The sequence below is a fragment of the Cucumis melo genome, chromosome 4 (assembly GCF_025177605.1).
Source record: "Cucumis melo cultivar AY chromosome 4, USDA_Cmelo_AY_1.0, whole genome shotgun sequence".
Classification (NCBI taxonomy): Eukaryota; Viridiplantae; Streptophyta; class Magnoliopsida; order Cucurbitales; family Cucurbitaceae; genus Cucumis; species Cucumis melo.
Genome location: NC_066860.1, coordinates 24,695,518 through 24,718,431, shown reverse-complemented (window position 1 = coordinate 24,718,431; position 22,914 = coordinate 24,695,518). Strand labels below are relative to the sequence as shown.

General features: G+C 34.3%; 1 protein-coding gene across 4 annotated transcripts; it reads right to left on the bottom strand.

Moving 5' to 3' along the window:
* Window positions 1–9,055: 9,055 nt before the first annotated feature.
* On the bottom strand, window positions 9,056–13,695 carry LOC103500336 (agamous-like MADS-box protein AGL15). Of its 4 annotated transcripts, none has more exons than XM_008463604.3 (8): window positions 13,045–13,695; window positions 11,842–11,917; window positions 11,119–11,183; window positions 10,937–11,036; window positions 10,774–10,815; window positions 10,010–10,051; window positions 9,761–9,921; window positions 9,056–9,534 (listed from the first exon to the last, which is right to left on the bottom strand). In XM_008463604.3, exons 1-8 carry the CDS (start codon window positions 13,224–13,226, stop codon window positions 9,447–9,449), a joined length of 756 nt encoding a protein of 251 aa, XP_008461826.1. In that variant the 5' UTR covers window positions 13,227–13,695; the 3' UTR covers window positions 9,056–9,446. The 4 variants fall into 4 exon arrangements, with proteins under 4 accessions (XP_008461826.1, XP_008461830.1, XP_008461828.1 ...); XM_008463608.3 differs by having other exon boundaries at window positions 10,780–10,809; window positions 13,045–13,563; XM_008463606.3 differs by having other exon boundaries at window positions 10,780–10,815; window positions 13,045–13,562.
* Window positions 13,696–22,914: the final 9,219 nt, after the last annotated feature.

Here is a 22,914-nt window from a genome sequence, read left to right as displayed (position 1 = left end):
GATCACTTGGTCCTTCTTTACTTGGTCACCAGCAGTAGTAGAAGGCCCTGTAGATGACTCTGGCTCAGAAGATGTTGGAGTGGTAGTTAGGGGATCAGAAGATGACAGATTTGTGGTGAGGACATAATCAACTTCTAGTTGCTAAAAAAAGATCAACAACTTTTGGGACCAACGTCGGTAGTTCGTTCCATCAAGTGGCTCAAGTTTGGACAGGTCAGGAAGAATTTTGTTGGAGGTCTTGATCGACATATTTTCTTTCAGATTGTTGGAAAAATTCTAAAACTGTCAACCAAGATAACTGCTGTGCCATGACGAACCACTGCCCTGAAAGCAAGTTTGGCTGACCGTGGTGCTAATTGTTATACCGGTTGCTCCCCAAGGTTAACACAGCTTTCCAGTACTGACGTGCACTCGTCAGAACAGGGAATAGAAATAAAAGATTTTATGTAAATGCTCAGAATGTGGAGAGGAAAGAAAGATGAGAGGAGGAACTCGAAGAAGTGATTTGATTTTTTGGTGTGTGTATAACGGAAGGACTTCTGTCCAATTTATAGAGAGGCGATGAAGGCAGAGCGTGGAGGAGAGTAATTTTCGGCAAAGAGAGGACGTGAGTGAAGATCGTAAAATTACGGCAGAGAGCAAACGTTGGATAACACGTTGCACGTTGAATAAAGCGAACGCGCGCCTTGTTGAACTAAGAAGTTGGGCTGGCTTGACTGTGTTAATTACACGTGTCCCTATAGTTGTCAAAAGTAAAAGGTATAGGAAATAAAAATATATCCTTTTTTTTTTTTCGCTCAAGCACGATGACCCTCACCCATTCATCGACAAAGGAACGACAACGACGACGCGCATGTGGGACAGGATTATACTATCACCACTTACATAGTTTGAATTCCCCTTTGAATCTTTGAGATTATATATTCTCTTCCCACTTCAAGGTTTAGTAATGTGGGACAATTTATTGATACTTTGCTATTTGGGCTAAAGCCCATAAGTCATTTCCAACATTATTTACCATTAGTGGTTAGTGGTTAAAATCACATTAATATAATGTTAAAATAGGAGGGAGAATTTTGTCGATCTCTCATTAATTATAAATTTTTATTTTAAATTAATAATTCAATTTTTTTTATCGTTTATTATCCTAATTGTGAATAATTATGAGATATGTCCCATGAAATTTAGAAATTTTGTAGGTATTGGCCAATAGGTGGCTTTAATTCTGGTGAACCACCTTTTCATTGAGTAATTTACATAAACATAACAAAAATCCAAAAATTTATAGTACCTATAATAAAATAAGAAAATCTCTTGCGATTTATATTTATGTCCTAACAATTTATATATTCTTTGCGATTTATTAATCTTGGGTCATCTTGGTACAATCAAGGTCTTAGATCAAATAATTAAAGACATAAATCTTTTATCCTGGGACATCTTGGGGCAATGTATGTCTGAGATCAAATAAAATAAAGGCAGAATTCTTTCATCTTGGACCATCTTGATGCCACTAAGGTCTGAGATACAATAACTAAAGGAAGAATTCTTTCATTCTAGGGCATCCGAGGCATAGTATGCCCGAGATCGTTGATTAAAATCTACACAATCGTTCTACACGACCGTGTGTCGCGCACGACAGATTTTATCGCATGTTGACTGGGTAATTTTGATATTTTACATAGTGAGCCTGTGAACTTTTTCCGTTTTCAAAATTTTTCCGTTTTTAAAATTATTTTATACCGTATAAATATTTTGTCAGTTTGTTTTTTTTTTTTTTAAATAAGGGTTTTTTTAATACATTTAATACGATTATTTTTTCTTAATGACAATATTTTTCTTCTTCCCATTTCTAAAAAAATGAGAACCTTCTACCTTCACAGACTTCACAAAATCGGTTATCTCCACTATCAATTCCGAATGTATACTTTACGTCCCATTGTCACACTCCACACATATTTCTAATATATATATATATATATATATATATATATATATATATATATGATATATTCATATATATTACATAAATCATAGATAATAAATATACATGATGTATATTTAGTTATTTTGAAAATATATTTTGTTAGGACATAAATTTTGATAGACATAATCAAATTATTTGAAACAAATACTCATATATATATATATATATATATATTTGAGATTGAAACCCAAATATAGAAATAAATCACTAATATACTGACTTTCGTGTGTAGATGATTGGTAGATTGAACTAATCCATCGTTGAAACCTATCCTATTAAAATGAAGAAAGAAACAATGAATAATGAATTAACGAGGAAAGAAAAAGAGCGAGAAAAAAATAGTGCAGATTGTACCTATAAAGCATTAGAAGTAAACTTTTTTTAAGGGTTTTGAATGTGTATTTCTAATTTTTTTTTCATCGTAGAATTTTGTATTTTTTTAACCATCACAATTATCTAAGGGTGAAAATGTCACTTGAGTCTAACTTGTGTCTAATATCTTAACTCATAATGCTATTTGTGAAAAGAAAAATGGTGATTTTAGGCTATCAATGTAATTAAACCTATTGAAATAAGTTATTAGTGTAGAAGGCCCTTAATTTAAAGGGTTAAATATTTGGACTTTGGCTTATTTTGGTATTGATTACTCACTCACTTTGTGACCTACCCAATTTAGGCATTTAAGAAAACCAATGTGCTATTTTTCCAAATATTATATTTGTATCAAATCTTACTTGTCCAATTTTTCAATTTTTTCATCACTTTTCTACTTCTTTTTCATTTTATATCAATTTTTTTTTTAATGTTTCCTTGAATTTTTCAAACCACAGCTTTTTCTTCTCCACCACAACAATAGGATTGATCTTTGACTTGATCATCAACTTAAATTGAGAATTTCGTTGATGAGAAAAAGATGAAAGACTCAACTTAAAATTGATCAAGAGTTCATGTTACTGGATCATATTGCTTTCAAGCCATTGTGAAAGAGTTAGAGTCAAGCTTCCCAAATCCACAACATATGGATAGTATTAACCACTTTGGTTAGGAGACTTTTTTATGAAGTTTCATACCAACCAGAATTTGTAGATACGTTTAGCACAGATCAAACACAATTTAGATGACTTTGTTGTCCATTTCATTTATTTTTAAGTTTAGTTTATTTGTGGATTTAGTTTGATAGTCGACTAATTATATTATTCCTAAAAAAACATATACCGTCTATATTGTAAATCATGTAGACATCTCATTGGTAGCTCACCAAAGAACTTTCACGAAATCCTCCATGACAATTTTCAATTAGAGTGTATAACTAATCTTTTCTATGGATGGTATCGACCACTTTGGTTGGGAGACTTTTTTTTTTTTTTTTTTTTTTTTTTTTTTTTTTTAAGTTTCGTACCAACTAGACATCTCATCTCATTTTATTTATTTCTTTCAATTTTTATATTTTTCCTACTTTTCTATTTTTTTATTTTCCGATGAGTAAAAATTGACAAATGGATATAAAATCATAAAGAGATATGTTTTAAAAACTATTTTGACTTATAAATAAGATTTTGGAGAATAAAAGATAGTATTTTCAAGATAGAATTTAACTATGAACATTTTTTAAAACAAAAATAGGTCATTTATCTTTCTGGAATAAGTTTCTTTTTGTGAAAAACTCTATGGGAGGAACTTTAATTGATCTAAGAAAGTAGAAGCAATAGGTCATCTAGTGTCTCATTAAAGTGTGCTTTCTTGATTAGTCTTTTTATTTAATATCTCTTTCAAACCTCACATTGTTAAAATAGATCTGTTTTCTTAATTAACATTTTATTAAAATATCACAATATATTTATGATAGATCATAATAAATACACATGTTAGTCTATTATTGCCTATTATAAATAGTTCGTGATAGTTTGTAATATTTATAAATATATTGGCTCATTATTTTATATTTGAGAACAATCCTTTATTTAAGAGTCATAATTTTTTTTTTCTTTGAATAAATTTGAGTGTGAAAATGTGTGTGTAAAAAAAGTTTAAAAAATATAATAATAGCATAGAGAATGGATCAAATAAAGTCAATTCAAATTATGTGGAAAATTACATGAGAAGCTTTGTTTAGTTCAACATTGATCAAAATTTGATGGATGTCCCATTTTGAATTTGAATTCCAATATTTATTATTATTATTTTCTTCGAACCCATATTACGTCCATTTAACCTCAATTCTCTATAAATAATTATTATTTTCAAGTTGTACAAAGTCAACTTTTATGTTCAATAATATCGAACTCAATTATTTTATTTTATTTAAAAAAAAGAAAAACTATAAACTTAGTCTTCGAATTTGATACTTTATGTTATGTCTATTTGTTATATAAATTTCTTAAATTGCAATATTATTTCCAATAGATCTGTAGCTTTAAATTTTTTAAAATTTTTAAAAATTAATTGACTTTGTTCACGTGAGATGTTTAGAGAAATGTAATTTGTGGAATTTAAACTTTGTATTAATTTATAATGCAGTGGATTCAATATCTAATATTTACTTATTTATGCATTCTTTCGAATATAGAACTTTTTACTTTTCGATTTTCGGGAAGTTGTGCCTGTAAGTCAATTTGAGTTTTAATCTTCTGAAATTAAAGGAAGGTTTAATCTTGGAAGTCTTCGATCTTTTAGAAGATGGTAATCTCGACGTCAATAAGAACTTTCACGTCTTGATAGCTTTAGAAGTTTGAATATTCAATTCTAAAAAGTTTTAATTCTTCCTTCAATCAAAGATCCCCAAATGACTAGCAATACTTCTATTTATAGATAATTTTAAATATTTTTAAATTGAAAAAACAAAAAATATTGAATGTTATTTCATATTTAAAAGAATGATTAATATTATTTTCCGAATCACGTGTTTTTCTCATACCCTAATCCTAATTTGGAGAAGAATTTCAAAGGTAGAAGATGAATCAAAAAGTAAATCTATTCAAATGTCAACGAAAGAGCAAAACCATTCCTCTGAATCGCCATGGAAAAATCCCCCAAACTCGCAAAGATATCTATTTTCTTCTTTTTTTCCTTTCCCACTCTTCCCCCTTCATACATTTGAAGAACTATTCTTGGTGATTACCTCTAATATGGTTTAAGAAAGCAATGATGATTAGTGCTCGCGAGTCCTTTAAAACTGTATTGATAAGCTTAGTAGTCATCTGATCGTAGTGCAACCACCTTGGTATACACGAGGCTATCTCAACAACTCTACTTTGACAAGATACCTTTGAACCCCCTGTACAAAGCCAATTTATTAGTAATACTGAAGTATAAACTTACGACATTCTTTGGTGGCTCACATAAAATTCGCACACACGTTATCATTATTGAACTTCGTCTCGGTTCAAACTCAAATGATGGATACACAGTGCATGAAAATTATCTGAAAAGACTAATGGAATATATTTGATAATACTATTGTGGCGGTCAGATACAAAACTAGCCTGCTAACAATACTGATTGTAATCTTCTCATACCCCACGTCCATGATTCATCATTCTCATTACCACCAAGCCAAAAGCTACAGACTATACTTTTTTTATTAGCGTTAATGGATACCACTATGAGCATGATACCTTTATACTTTTCCTTGCAATGTGCAGCGTTAACCACGATAACTAGCTTGATGCAGTTTAGAAATCATTTAATAGATGCCCTAAGTGTCATATACACGTACTTAAAATGATCATTGGTTTCCATCTCCAATAATACTAGGGTTAGAAATCTTCAGCACTTCCTCATACCAAACTAATAAAGTGTAAGATTCTTTAGGAACCCTATGACCATAGACAATGCAACTTTCTCGAGCCTTCCACGCCTTCTCATAAGTAATGTTTACCCCATATTCCTTATGAAAATCTTGAATTATTTCCTTTGGCCTATAACCACGACTAACATCATAGTACTTCGACTAAATTAATTTGGCTATGACCCCAACTCTTAGCTTGCTTGTAATCTTGCTTTCGTAAAATCTTTTGGCATGTGTGAGTACTAACATACTTAGAAACTTTAAACATATCAAAATCTCTCATTTTAATAGCACTTAGTTTCTACAAACATACTAAATCAACGCATCTTAAGGCATATAACTTATTCGAATATCAACACAGTACTAAAATTTCTTCCTAATTGCAAATATAGACAGATTCTTCGCTAAATCTTTCTTAGTTAAAAACAAATAACCAACCTAGATATTTTCAAGGTATGACGCGACAGAGACAACAACAGTGTGATATCTATCAAATTTTCAATATGCTTCTGCTTCTTAACGTTGACTGATTGTTCGTTGTCACTTTCCACTAGACCCTCTAATTGATCATCATAAGTCAGGTTACTATCACCCACATATCCTCTTTCTTCACTTGATTCTACACTAAACGTACATTCAACCACTGTTGCCATCGGTATACGATCATCTATCAATTCAATATGATTTGCAGGACGTATCCTAACATTCACCTCAGATACCTCAAACACCTTAACACTTATGTCAACATCATAATCCAGTGACATCTCCATGCCCAATGCATTGTTATTGTCGTTAAAATCATCATCTGATCACTCTACATGTGCCATGCTAACTAATCCATTTGTATCGTTTTCTAGTTCTAAAGGACACATGTTAGTAGTCAATGGACTCAAATCTCGAACTTCGTTCAAGACACCATTATACTCTAGGATTAACTGAAGGTGGACTCAGATGACAATAATTTAATGTTTTTTTTAGCTATTGGAATAGTAAATGACGTTGAAGTACTCCTAGATTGACGGGATGGTATTAATACCTTAGAAACAAAAATCGCAACTTCAGACATATCATCATCGATTAAAAAAAAAGAAGATTTCTTGATTACTAATAACAAAAGCAGATATAGGAGGTTTCACATTATACAAACACCTTAGAATTAAATCATACTCAATTGAATTTATCCCACTAATTCTATACATTTCTCCTAAAACCTCCTCAAAATTGATAATAATGTTGACATTCAACCCTTTCATTTGACCCCCAACATATTCTTTCTCAATCTTCTTCCATTTCCCAGCAAAACCAACAAATACCCAAATCATCCTGCAAATATGTAAAGAAAATTAATAAATCAACTAAAATCTCGGGTTGAAATCATTACACTCGAGCGAGATTTGAAATCCTATACTAATCTCGGAGAATATAAATAAACTCGATCAAGATCTCTAAATAAGCACCGAGATTACGTAAGAAAATACATAAAAGAAGCAATTGCTAGCCTAATCAGTATGCAAATGACAATAAAAACTTAATTTGTAAACAAAAGTAAGATATATTCACTCTATTTTCCTTGATGGCTTGAGAAGATGTATGAAATGTGGGAGTCAATGACGAAGGAAATGAGAGAAAGAACCAAACACTTTAAAATGTTTATTGGAGTTGTTGGGGTGGAACTTCTTGAGCAAAACATTTCATTAATATGATAACAATATCTTTTAGAAATGAGGGCATTTTTGTTACAACCGAAAAAATAATCGCACAATGCATTTCACTACATTCACTTAAACTCGAGACGAATATCAGACACACGAACTTCACAAGAATGTTAGAGAAGATTTTGGTCGAGAGATTGCCTGAGAAAAACTAAATTAGGGTTTTTAAAAAAGTATGCTACTTTTTAAATAATAAACCAAAACTGTATTGCTTTGGAGAATTTCTCGTGAATCATACGTAATCTTTCGGTGCCTTTCGTTTCGTGATTGATCTCACGCAAGCTTCCCACTTGGCTTGCCCGGGTTCTTCAAATTCATATATTAGATAATCCCAATTGACCGTTGATTCCATTTCCATTCAACAAAGCCCCAAAAATTGATCAACAAATTTCTTCCCTACCTTTAGAGATCGTTTAATTCAATCACAAGCTTCTGTTCTTGCTCTGTTAATGAGCATTTCGGGTAGACCCAATTTATAATTTCTTCCTCAAACTGGAAAATCATCGCCACCATCATGAATCGGAAGTGGGTTCGGCAGCGATTCAGGGATTTCTCTCACAAATCTCGATTCGTTTGAACGATGTGGGGTTTGATTTGAATAAACCCACATCGGAAATCCTCTCGTTTTCGTTCATCAACCGGTGTTTCGAATTGCTTCGTGTTCAACACAGAGCGTTTGCGAAGTTGCTTCTGGAAATTGACTACCCAGTTCGGAAACACGAGGGTCCATCAGGGGATGAGTTTCTCAAATACTCATTGAAATTGCTTGATCTTTTGAATTCGATTAGTTCGTGTATTGCTCATCTGGGACAAGCTCGGTTGAAGCTTTCTCATGCTTTGAGCTTGGTGGAGGCTTCTCCTTCCTCTGCTCTTGATCGTTTAAAGCCTATAGGAACAAGCAGTTTCAGCAAGGAGCCGATTAAGGAAGGTGAAAATGGAGAGATTTGTGTGGAAGTTGAGAAATCTGAGAAAGAATTAGTGGTTCATCGTGCTTTGATGATTATGAAACAGATTGGTTTGTGGGTTTGTGGGATTGTGATTTCTGGATTGAGTGGAGATGCTGAAGCATTCATGGAAATGAGAAAATCATATGAGGAATTTGGGGTTTCTGGTTTAGATAGATTGGATTTTATTGTTCATAAAGCAATTTGTGAATCTGGGGTGATGTTGAAGGAAATTAAAGAGGTGAATGATGCAGTTGAGCTTCTTGTTGCTTCCACGGCGGCTGGGAAAAGCAGTGATGCAGCTGAGAATTTGCATAAAAGATTAGAGGTTCTTGAGAAGGAGACAGATGATTTGAGGAAGGAAGTTGATTCTCTATTCTCTGATGTTTTGGAAGAGAGAACCAAACTGCTTGATTGCATAAGACTGAGAAATCAATAGCCATGGTTGGACTGTTGTTTCTACTTTTTTTTTTTAACATATTGAATTGTGATTATGAGTTATAATGTATAAACTTCACTGTTGAATTGCAATATAAATAATACAAGTTTACGATTGATCACTTTCTTTCTGGAAACTGAAAAACAAGAAAAATAGAGATATCAAGAGAGAGAGTACATCTTAGAATTCAGTACACATTGAAACTTTAGATTGGCATTTCAAATTTGATTCAGCCATAGAAGTGAGGCAGAAAAAATTACAGATTCAGCTAACGAATAGCCTAGAAAGAATAGCTAATATTCCTTCTTTAGGCAGAGCTACACGTGAAGGGGACTAGAGTTCGTAAATTTCTTAACAAATGACTCCCAAATCTAATAAAACTAACCACAACAATGCCATTTCAAGACTACTCTCATCTCCTACATGAAGATTTCTAATTCTCTCTGTTTCAATGGTTTCAAAGTCACCTAATGAATATTTGCAGCTTCTGAAGGTGGAGATGAAACTGGTTTTCACTGTTCGTCTTGTCAGTGTCTGTGCAGCCCATTCTAATTAATCAGAATGAATGAGAGAGAGATCATAATATGCCTATCTGAGCCCCCGAATCATTTGAATGAGTATCTCTCTCACTCTCCTTTCTCTTGCAATAAACATGAGATGGCAGCCTGGGCAACAGGGAGGATGAATTTAGAAACATAACCAATTCTACAATGGAAAGAAGATTGCAAGAGCAAAGTTGATGCCAATTTTCATGTTATCTTTTCACTAGCAGAGAAGACAGGGAATTGTTGAGAAGAACAAACCATTTTCTCACTATGTCATAATATTGAACTAGAGAAGAATTAAATGCAGGAAACAAATTCATTACTCAGTTAAAAAGCAAGACATTACCCCAAGTGCAAGGTGGTGTCTGAATCTCCTCTTTCAATTTCAGAGTTGCAAGCCATATCAGGGCTTCTAATGCCAATGTTCTTCTGCTCTAGGGAGCAGTATTCAAGATAGGCTGGAAGGGGACAATCAACCGGCGGAAACAGACACCGAAGCTCATTGACCTACAATCATGGTGAGGTAAAATCATAAAAAACTTGTGTCTTAGTAAATATATAAAGATTCTTAGGTTAGATCAACACATCTCCTTGCCTGTCTCCGCAGTGTTTCGTTCTCAAGCATTGCTCGTTGTTCCTGAAACAAAAATGTGAACATGAGTCATCTCATTCTCTATTTCCTTGAGATTTCTAGCTAGCATGGATGAAATAGCCTGACCATACCATTACTTGCGAATGATCTACAATTTTCTTCTCATAACTACTGTCTGATTGCAGTTTTGTGTTCTCACCATGATCGTTATTAGGTTTAAGTAGGGTTTCAAAGGTTCTGTTTTAGATGGTCAACTTTATATAAAAATCCATTTTGGTTCTATTCTTTGAATTATCATTGTGCATTTAGTAGAAATTTTGCTTGCGCCATGTGAACTTGGGTTATAGGTCACACATGACTTGGGTTATAAGTCAGGTAGCTGAGTCTATTAACAAAGGGCAAATTTTACCAAAGCAAAACTTCTACACGTATAGATATCAAAGTAAAGTAGTTAGGTTTTGAATTCATTATTATTTGCATAGTGGAGGCAGGGCAGGGAGAGCACCCGTCATTGTCATCAAAAGCACTAATAATGATAACCACTTGAGTTATTTGACCATCAAAACGTGAATTATCATGTTCTAAGCTATTGTTATGGATCATAACAACAAACTAAATACGAAAACATCACTTACCACTATGGTTTAGCATGTTATTCATCAGAATTCTCTCTCTGAGGTTTCATTTTTTAAAGGATTAAAACCCATTTAAGTATCAGAATTTGAAAGCATGTATTATACAGATAGACACAAAATATATCAAGTCACCTGTACCCTTGATTGCTCTAGTTGCTCCATCAGTAACTGTTCCTAAAGAAATAAAAGGTTCATCAAGGTTTGAAAGTACAATTATTCTTTTGAAGTTCCATGTTACAGAAAATCACTTTTATACTTTAGGAAGATAAAGGTAAAGGGGTGGTCAAACTCGAACCTTCTTCTCTTTGACCAGTAGTAGCCCTTCATTTAGCTGTTGCTCCAGGTTTTGCAACTCTTTGAAGCCTAAGCCAGTGAGATCCTTTCCCAATAGCTGTCTGCACAGGAAAAAAAATGATAAAGTACATATAAAAGATGCAACTTCACTTTAAGGATCATGCGCCAAGTAGGATGGCATACAATTGTTTCATTTGCAGAGTTGTTATTTCCTCTCGTAGAATGTCTACCTCATCATGCTCTCGCTTCTGGGGAGGAAGATACCGTTAGAAGAATAATGCAATGTTCCGTCCAAGAACATTCAATTAAACAAACAACCAAGCAGTTATAACCCGTAACAATAGTGTCAAGTAGAAATATTTCCGTACTCCTCATCAACCCTGTTTTCTAAAATGTGATGAAAAATATAATAGTTTTGAGGTATCAACCTAATCTAAATGACATAAATGTTAAATGTTAAACTTGCAAGTTTAGTTTCTACATTTTAAAATTTGTGTTAGACAAGTCCCTCAACTTAAAAGGTGTCTAATAAGTCTTGCAACTTACGATTTTATATCTAATAAGTTTTTGAACTTTCAATTTTATGTCTAATAGGTTACTTAACTATTTGAATGAGTTTTTTTAAATGGGCATACCTATAGTAAACAAAATTAAAAGTTAAACTAAATATATGATTCAACATTTAATTTCATACATTTTAAAAAAAGACTAATAAATTCATACATTTTAAAAAAGGACTTATTGCATTCAAAATTGAAAGTTCAAGGACCTACAGTTCAAAAATCTATGAAATGTAAAATTGAAAGTTTAATGACCTATTCGGTACTTTTTAAATGTTTAGAGACCTGTTAAACATAGGCCATGAAAGTTCATTTGTAACTTAACCTAATATGGAACAATCAGTACCTCAACCTTGTGCACGTCTACTGTAGCATCTGAAGATTCTACACATTTGTTGTATCTTGCAAGAGTGTGTTTCATGCTGTCCAAGGAAGGATAAAATAGATTGGGTTAGGCTTCATTTGTGACAACAAGAGAGCAATTCGGAAATCCATGTACATGTATATATTTTAAGAAATTTTGACCTCGATTTTTTTATTTTTGAATGAATGTCCATACAACTTTGGTGCATGTAATGTAACAGTGACAAGATGGCAAAGACATATATTTTGATCCACTAGATCTGTTGATAAATGTGTTGCAAAATATTCTCTGTTTGATTCATGATTCATGAAGTAGTGGATAACAAAGACAGAAACAAAACCCAACTTCAAACCACATAAAAGAAATATAGATTTCATTCATAATTTTCCTCCTCCATTGCTAATGCCAGATCCAAACTACATGGCCAAACCTCAAATCTCCTTACAAGTAATGGCAGTTATGAAATAATGAAAAAAACAGAGTTGGGCACCAAAAGAAATCGAGCAAGTCAATTGGATTATAAAACTTGCCGTGAATTACCACATTAAGTCTAAGTCGATTCAGAGTATATCAAGAAAAACTATATTTTGGTCCTTCCTCAAAAAACATGTTGAAAAATCATAAATCCTTCGGATAAGCCTTCCAAGTTCCACAGACGTGGTAAGACATTTTAAGAAAGAGGGACATAGCATGCTCAGTAATTAGAAAGCTTAAGACATATACAGTAAAATCAATGAAAATGTTTCACCAGCACTAAACTTAAACTTACAATGTGGAATTAACATGGAGTAATGATTCAAAACAGTATTGTGTCCATGGAGAAGAATGAGAATAGAATGAAGAAGTTAAATACAGTCAAGTAAGTAACAGAGACGTCTAAAAAAGCTTCTCTTTAAAACCATAAACTATCTAAAACATTAATAAAAAGGAAAAAAATATGCAATGAAGATGAGCAAGAATGAAACATTCTATTCAGCAAACAAAATGACAGCCTCGAAACAAGAAATGAAACATGCAATGTACAAACAAAAACACCAAACCACCACCCCCACGAGATTCAGCTCAATTTCTCCAATATCTGATGAAAACCCAACAATATCCTCTAGAAAATAGAGTACCAACTAACATGCAAGAGAGGGGGAAAAACAAGAATCGAGAATCAAAGAGTGTATAGAAAACACAAACCCAGAACTAGAAAACTCGAAAAGCTTGCCAGTATTAGAGAAGATAATAACAGCAACTTCAGCATCACAAAGAATAGCAAGTTCTTGAGCCTTCTTAAGCAACCCAGCTCGTCTCTTCGAGAATGTAACTTGTCTGCTATTAGCATTCTCAATCCTTTTGATTTCAATCTTCCCTCGACCCATTTCAAAACACCCCAAAATCACAAACACCCAGTTGATCAAAACCCCCAAAAATTGAAATGTTTCAATCGAAATCCTCAAAAATCCCCAAATAAAACGAAAAACCCTTCTGGTATTCCCTTTGTTTTTGTAGCCCGCAACCCTTCTTGCCTCTTTTTGCCCCTTCCTTCCTTTCCCCTTTTTCCAGGTTCAATATTTGCCCATTTTGGGGCCTGTGATAAACTTGGGAAAGAGGGTAAGAGATTACCAAATTTAGAGAAGAGAAGATAAAGGAGCGTGAAAGAGCGTTTTACCCCAAATGGCAGAAGGGGCTGGAAACGGCAACCTTGCATGGCTCTGTATACTATATAGAGTTATGCATGACTCCTTTTGCCACATTTAGAGTGTTTTCGGTGTTTATAGGTCTCTTTTGAAGGGGACCCACTTACTTCTCTTTCTCTCTCTCAAATTCCTATTTTTCCATTTTTTTGTTTCAAATGAAATCTTCCCTCGTCTCTTCTGTTCTTCATCATCATTCATCATCAGTCTTCTCAGTCCTTCTTTGTTATCACAGACACGACAAGTCGTTTCTCCATTATTTTTACTTGAATTCTTTATATGGTAATTTAATGGTTGCTGCATTTAGTATACATGTTGCCAAATATAGGTGTGGTTATTCCACTTATTTTGCTCCTTTCTTGTTTTGGATTTTCCTCTTTTTAATTATCTTTTTGTTTTGGTTTATTAAGTCTTTCAATTTTATTATTATTATTATTATTATTATTATTATCTTCTTTTAACAAATTAGGTTAGTCCGGGTCGGGCCGAACCGAGATAGTTGGAGCATAAATCAGGAGATATTAATTACCATAACAAGATATTGATTTTAGCTTTAAAAAAAACAAAACAAAAATGATGAGAGAATAAAGACAAAATGGGTAATTAAGGCTTAATTAGTACAAAAGTTTTTTTCTTAATTATATTTTTCTTTTGTCCATAGTGTGACGAGTAATCACAAGAAGCGGCTTTAGTTTTTATATTTCCAGATTTATTAAATTTTAGTTAATTGTTGTTGAATGTCCCTTTATGTATCTATACTTTTAAATAAATTTTAGTATTTCAAAAATACTTTTTAAAAAAAGTTCTTGATAGCAACTATAAATTCATACTATTTACAAAATAAAATAAAAACATTGATATGGACTCGAAAAAATTTCATAAATTTTTCTATATTTAATTTTATTTTTATTTGTTTTGTTATATTTGAAAATATTTTTTTTTATCGAAATATACTAAATAATAAGAATACTTTTGTTGAATAAGAAATTTTGGAACCTCATTTACTGAAATAATCGCATTTGCGATTAACTAAATATATACATGTGTCTCAAATTAAATTTAAAGAGAAATTGACCAATTCTAATAATGTCACATGTCTTGGCCAATTCTAAAAATGTACATGTGTCTCAAATTATATACTTGGGCCTAAAATTCAATTGACCCAAAAAATAATAAGATCCAAATTCATATGATTGATCTGGTACATGGACCAACAAAACTCAAGTCCATAAAAGTCCCAAGAGAACTCATGATTTCTCTTCATTTGTGGGGTTGGAAGACTTTCCAACTCTTGAAGTCAACCGTCCTCAAAGAACTCTTGAAGTCAACCGCCCTTGAAGTACAAGTTTTCTTCCAAAACTACATGGGTTTTCTAGACTCCAACTTCAAGAACATCACATGTTCCATAACATCACATGTTCAATCGCTTCCTTAAATTAAGCATAAGCATCCAACCGATAGAGAATCAGAGGATCAAAATCTAGAGATCGAACAACATCGCATCAAATCAACACAAGTTCAACTCTACGAACCAAATTTTTATCTGGAAATCTCGTATGAACAACTATATATATATTCTGAATATGTTATCAAAATTTTATTAAAAATGCTAATGGATACTAAAATGTTGTAAAAATAAACATTGAACAAACCAGAAACTAAGACTAAATTTGACACTTGAAATGATTAGATTTGTAGTATTTTTCAAATCCTTCTATTTATGTTAATTTATTTTGAATTAAGAAGATTGAGAAGCAAAGAGTGTATTTGACGTTTGGATCCTTAAGCAAAGGGCAGAGTGTTTTTTTTAAAAGAAATAATTTTTAATAAGCTTAGAATTAAATTAAATCTTATTATTCACTTTAGCTAAATAGATGAAAATGTTATAAAATAAAAAACAATAAAGTAACCAAAGAGAAGAATAGAAAAGAGATAAGAATAGAAAACAATTGAACTCAATTGTGGTGTGTCTACAAATGAACTCTACAACCTCTATTTATAGGGGTGTGAGAATAATGGTTACAAAAACAAACATAAGGGACCAAAAAGTTATGAAGATTAATGAGGAGGTTAATGGATGAATTTGTAACCTAAGAAGTTTATGTACATCTAATAATATTTAACTTTAATTTAGAATATTCATAATACTGCCCCTTTATATGTCCATATTATATAAAATAAATGGCTCGTTAAAACTTTACTAGGAAAAAACCCGATAGGAAAAAATCCTAGTGAAGGAAAAAGAGTACATCATTTTATATACTTTAAGAATTGCCTCATTAAAAACATTACTAGGAAGACCCAATGGGAAAAACCATAATCAAGGAAAAATTGCAGTATTTTTACTTTCCCTCATGAGTACATCACTTGAATTCTTCGAGTTGTCACATTTCAATGTTATGCTTAAGCTTTTCAAATGTTGGTGTTGGTAATGTCTTTTTAAATAAGTCTGCCAAGTTGTCTTTTGAAGAATTTTGTTGAACATTGATGTCATCATTTGATGTTTTGTCTTCATATAATAACACTATTGTCTAGTTTTGTACATCATCAATATCGTAGCATGAGTTAAAGTAGTTGTTCTGATTTGCTTCATAAGCTGCCATAATATTAAAAAAATCTTCTATATGTACTAAGTAACTCGTGTAAGATTTAGCTCGCATGAGTTAGATAAATAACCTGCATCTTCATAATCAACTAGATCACAATTAGATTTATTAGAATAAAATAAATTAATGTGAGCTAATAATTCTTAAATTAAACATAACATAATTTAATTCTACTTCAATATTTTTTAGAGAAATATTATTTTTATGTAAAAAAATTATTAAATATATTACAAAAAATAGTGGATAAACTAGTAAATATATAAGTGTACTTATTTCTCAAAATTATGGTTTTTCAAGACCTCAAGTTCTTCATTATCTTTCTGATACCAGATGATATAATTTTTTTCCACACGGCCAAGTGAATGAACCACCCTAAGAAAGTTCAATGATAGAACTAGTCCGATGTCATTTGCTTTATGCTTTATTTGCAAAAGACAAAACATATAATCTGAAATTCTTTCTAGAGAAATTCTATTGTCTTTGAAATCTCTTCGGAAGTTTCTACTCAGATCATCAAACTGTGATTTCTTTTAAAAGCATATGGACAAATAGGGGTTATTTTTATACCCTCATATCAACAAAAATGTAATAAGATGATGATACGTCTGGAATATTTTATAACTCTCTTATTATTGAATCAAAGATGTAGAGGGGGGAAGCTCATTCGTTATTTATGTTCAGGAGCCTTTATATTTAGAAAGAACTAGACTCCAAATGATGTAGAGGGGCGAAGCGACTTAAAAGGTTCTTAGAAGGAGTGCATTATGAAATAACTCGACTCCAAATATAAAGGATCTTATTCTGCCACTTAGAAGGAGCCTTTAGATTAATAGAAGAGGCGAGATTCAATGTAAAATGAGAGACTTCTTTGAAAGGTCTTCTATTCTATTAAGGGAGGTTCTCCGTAGTTTAATTATTCAAGTCCAAGAAAAGAAGTTTAGTTAGAACTCTTCGACCAACTAAAGAAACTCGGTCCGAAGGACAGAATCAAAAGATCATAATATCTCAAATATCGATATACCACAACAAGAAGAAACTTCAGGATTACTAGTCAGAGGAAAGCCTACCATAAACAAGTCTCAAGATAAGGATGCCTTGGTTTATTTAACAATGAAAAGACGTTTCTGTTTCCACCATACCTCGATAGAAGGATAAAGGCGAGAGGTCAAAGTCACCAGGAAGAAACTCCCCAAATCGGCTAAGCATCCATCAAGAAAGAAGAGTTTGATTGTCGATCATCAAATGCATCTCTACTTTCGTATCCCTAAAGGATGGCTTTTCGTATCAAAACGATGGTTCTTGCGAGGAGAGGAATGATTATAGGGCTCTCTTGCTTTTGTTAATCGGTATGCGGATCTCTTTCTGCTTTCACTCATCTTCTTTCCCTAGATGGGGCTAGGTACAGTCAGTCTCCCAGTTAGTAGGGTGTGTAGAAGCGCTCGAAGGCAAGGACACTGAGTAAAAAGAGTGAAGATTGGGTCCCCGTTGTGAGACGAAAGGGGATCACTTTCATAAAAGAGGTAGTATGAAGGAGACCCCCACGAAGCGGTTGAAGGAAGGTCAGAAGTATTGTCATTTGAGAAGCGTAACCAAGTGCAGGAATTTCAAGAATCAAATCTTGTTTGAAGGACTCTTTCACAGAAGCTATGAAAAGAAGAGAGTTAGATGTGCGTGCTAGAACTCCATGAGAAGATCAAACTCCCATTCATAGGTCTTTAGTTCGTACTCCCTTCTGATACAAGGTCCTAAGCTGTTAGGTAGCGTAATTCTCTATATTTTAGAGACTAAACTCTGCCGAAAGGTTAGAGGTTTTCTCCCAATAAAGGTTGAGGTCAGAGAGATCGGGATGGGAAGAAGTTGGAAGCGATATCATCTTTAAGAGAAAGAGATATATAATAGAAAAGATCAGAGAAGAAGATAGAGAGAAAGAAAGAAGAGAGGATTAGCTTTCTTATCGACTTATATCTGATTATATTTGGTTATTTCATTCGCAGTTGTTCATATCTGAAACTTAGTTGAGCAGGGAGAGAAGCTTTGAGACAGAGATAGCAAGCGTAGGTTAGAAGCTGTGAACAAAGCTAGACAGCTCAATAGGTTCATTGAAATAAGGGGAATTCTCCATTTAGACAGAAAGGTTCTAAGACGTACCAAAAGCTATCACCGGTACGATAATTGAAAGAGATTTCTTGGTCGGGTCCTGTTTCCCATTTGTCTATTTTGGGTGATTGTTCCGCCTGAAATCAGATATCCACCTAAAGTCAAAGTGCATGAAAATGCTTCAACGGACAAGATCGACCCCGCTGCGTAGGATAGGCTTTTCTTCCTTGCCATAGGTCGTTGTAGGTCTTCTTTTAATGCGCTTCACGCCTCAAATTCTTTGAGCCTTGCCTTCAGTTCTTGTTCATCTTGTCTTGCAGGCATTCTATGAATATAGAGACTGGGTTGGATTTGATTTCGAAATTGAATGAATATAATAACTCACTCATTAGTGGATGTGGCACACCCTGTCTCAGTACCTGTAAAGACTCAACCTCTCACACTAAGTAGAGGACTTTACTTTAAAAGAAAAGAATAAAGTTTGTTTAAATTAAATAGAAAATAAAACAAAACTGCAATTTGTTAATAAATTCATAAATAGAGTGTATAAGAATAAATTAAAACAAAATCCTATCTCGAGCTCTACTAGTTTTAAAGGGAAAAACAAGGAAATAAGTAAAACAAAAATGGAATGAAAGGAAATATCAACACTGAAATTTGGCGCATGACGTAAGTGGAAGCAAGCGTGTTCCTATGACTCGCCACGGTCACTTCTGTACATTCGCCAGCTTGCCTTTGCTTCTACCTGTGTCTGGAAAAATAGAAATCGAAAGAGTGAGTACAAAAGTATACTCAGTAAGGGACCCACTACTAGTCCCTAGGTGCCTATTAACTTCCTATTAGAGTCCTGAAGAGTGGTACCTCTGAACTGACACGTTCTCGACCACGTGCAACCTGTGATCCTGTAGGAACAAGTTGGTCTTTGGTGAACCCAAAGGAACACCTAAGACGATCGGGTTGTGAGTGATCCCGTCGAATCACTCAAATCATGTCTATGTTAATGTCAATGTCATTATGGACTGGTAATCCCGTCGGACTACACAGTCATAAAAAGGTGGTGATCCCGAGGGACACCCATGTGAGTACGACTCTAATAGGTAAAACTAACATACACCCTATCCATAGCATGCACATAACATATCATCATATCATATCATATCATATCATAACATGTCATATCATATTAAAAAACATAGGTGATAACATCACCGTACTATCAGCTCTAAAAGTCAACCAGCAATCATAAATACAATGTCAGTCTCTGTCCTGTAACCTCAAATTATGTATCTGTCCATCGTTGGTACATAACCATGCATACATGTGGTCTCCTTAACTAAAGCTCGAGGGTCTAGTAGTAGAATCTCTTACCTGGAGATTAGCTCGGTTAAATTTTAACAGCAAAACACGCTTTCCAAGCAGCGAAGTCCTAAATAGTTAGAAAACACCAATTAATAACTTGACCCCCAAGGAATTAAATGTCCAAAAACTCCAGTTGAATTAGCTTACCCAATATCAAGGTTACAACAATTTCTTTTTAACTAGAAGGAGTTCTACAACCTAAACTCCAATTGGTCCAACCGTCCTTTAGGGTAAATAATAATTTAATTTAATCCAAAAATGAAATTATTTAGGTCCAAAAATTAAACTTAGTTGGGGATACCAAAAACCCAATCAAAACTTACCAAAATAGTTGAAAAGGACCCAAAAACAGGCTTGTGGCTCATAAAAAGCTTGGCGGCTCGATTGAGAGGCCGGCGCGACTCGCAGAGGGGAGGCACAGCTCAGACCTACGCTGGTAGTTGGGCGGGCGGAACCCACACGGGTCGGGTTGAGGGCAAATCGACTCGGGTTGCTTGCGGCTGACACCCAATGACGACTCGGCTAGCTCGACGAAGATGGCTCGGCGATCGTGAATGGCTTAAGACGTGCAACTGATGATCGACGAGGGCTGCTGTTCGGTGGTACGGCACGACGGAGCTTCACGTGACGGCTGGCGATCGTGAACGGTTCGACTACGGTGGAGCGGCGTGACTTCGAATGACGGAGACGACGCTTCTGATGCAGCTGATTAGTTCGGACTGACGGCGGCTACGGGCGGCGAAGTTGCGGTGGCGGGTTGTAAGATTAGGGTTAGGGTTTCTCTTTTCTTTTCCTTTATGAAGAAGATGATGGAGCATTAAATGCACACACCCCAACACCATAAATAAACAAAAATAATAATAATCCAATATTATTTTCCCCTTTCCTTTTCCTTACTTTAATCAAATCAAATCTTCTCTCTCTTCAATTAAAACCCACAAAATCTCCCTTTTTATCTTTTTATCTTTTTCCAAATAAAATCACATATTCTCTCTCCTCAACCAATCCAATCATCTTTATCTTATCAAACTATCTTTTCATAATAACTATATTATTTTCATAATACAATTATAAATTCCTTAAACCAAATAATACCTAAACAAATAACCAAAACCCCTAAAACCCAATTAGATATTATTTTTTTGAATTACTAGCTCGATTAACACATGAATTATTCCTTTTCAATGAGACCACTAAAAGCCTTTTACGCCATAAATCAGTCAAAGAAAAGTGAAAGTGGAATCATTCATATATTTTGATATGAGTCGGCTTTGAGTGATATTAAGCTAGTCCGGACCTTTAATTTAATCCATATGAATCTGAAAGGAGAGGTTCAAAGAATTTGAATGAAAGCGAAACTCCTTCCTTATTCTTAAAAAAAAGGAGTGCAACGAAGTTCATTCCACTAATATTGTCCGGAGGATGGATGAAAGTACAAGGCAAGTGGCGCACCACTGGATCGACTCTTTCCCCTTTTTTAGTGAGGAATGAAAAAAAGAAAGCTCCAGATGAGTTGAGGACGTACCATCCGATCTTTATCGAGAAAGGAAAAACCCACTCATTAGGAGGCTTGATGGTGGAGGTAGAGGTAGCCCTTGTTCATTGAGGCGGTAGGAGAAGTAGCTTATCCTCTACCTGCCTCACTCCTTTAAGATAGATAAGAAAAGTGATGAGATAACCTAATCGATAACCTCTTTATTTGCTTCTTTTTTTCTCCTTCTCCTTACAGTTGAGCCTCTTTCGCTCCCTCAACTTCCTTTGAAACTACGAATTCTTAAGTCTCAAGTTCAGGTATAAGGACTCTTTGGTAAGTAAACTCCGTCATCCTCGCTCTTCATCTTCTGTCCCAAGGCGTGTCTTTCTGAATTCATTTATTTCATGCTGAGGTTGAACATTCCCTGAAATCTGATTTTATTGGTGGTGTGGATATGATTTGCACTTGAATCACTCCTGAAACCTACAGGTCAAACTGATCCACGGGGAAGAAGGAAGGAGTTACCCAGGAGGGCGAGGTACCCTTCCAGCTTGAGTTATTGTAGTCGTTGTTGATGGACGATAGGTAATTAGAGCGAAATCAAAGCTTCTCTCAAGGCCCACGGGGAAAGGGTGCGGTGAACCCGTTGGGGAATCTGCAACACCCATAGCTGTTCTTGAAAGAGCCCGTACGAAGGACTGATTTATAGTCCTTTTGATAGGCTTTCCTTCCTTAAATTCTTTGAGCCTTGTTGTGGGACTTGTTTATGGAATTGATCCTGAAATAGGCTTTCTCTCAAATTCTTTGAGCCTATTCCCATTCCTTTCTTTTGAAACTAAGAATAGAGTTCTGACCTAATCCCAATCACACTATGATGAAAGACTAACCCAATCCTTTTCTAGCCTACTAAAAGGCATAAAAACAATCACACTTAGTCAATCTGGACTTGCTTTCGCCCCTAGTCAATTTGATGAATGAAACTCAGTCGGTATCGCTTCCAGTTACACAACCACTTCCAAAATTGATCATTGATCCCGATCCGAGAAAGAAGATCAGACACATCGAATTCACTACGAACAGAAAGACCCAACTCCTCTGCAACTGCTCCTTCTTCGATCATTCTTTGAGCCTCTTTCGTCATGAAGATGAGAGTACTGATTTCTTCTTCTTTTAGAACTGATGACTCGAAGGCCTCCTTCCTTTGCACACCCATACCAGGGTTTCAGTCTCTCCTTGAGATTCAAATACTCACTTCCTATTTCTCAGGGTTGAAGCCCATTGAAGTGTACACAATGATGCTTTTCTGATTCCCCTATTTAGACCACTTTTTAAAGAGTAAACTCAGATTAAGAGATCTGACCGTCCTTTCATTTTTGAGCTACTTCGCGCCCCTTAAGCTCAACTATCTTATTCTGCCTCAACTAAAAGAGGGAATTCTCTATCTGGTCTGGTGCTAAGGAGAGGTTAATATGGTAGATTTCTTCGCAAGTTCTTTACTCCTCTCCTTTTTAGTCGAGCTGCTTCGCACCCTCAACCCTTGTTCATTGATTCAACTTGAATCTTGGAATCCTTTCACAAATTCTTTGCTCCTGTGAAGTCACTTCTCAAACCTTTGTTCATTAATTCCTTCTTAGCCAAGCTGCTTCACCTTGAAGGTGAATATGGATTTCTGACTCATTTGGAACTTTCTTTTGGGACTCTTAACTACGGGGTCCTCTGCCTTTCTTATTGAGGGCTTCGAGCCTTTGTTTTTAGGTCTCGTTAACTATGAAAAGAGGACTGAGAACTTATCTCGGTTTCTTCTTTCGGTTTGGAGATTGAGAAAAGAGAGGGAAAG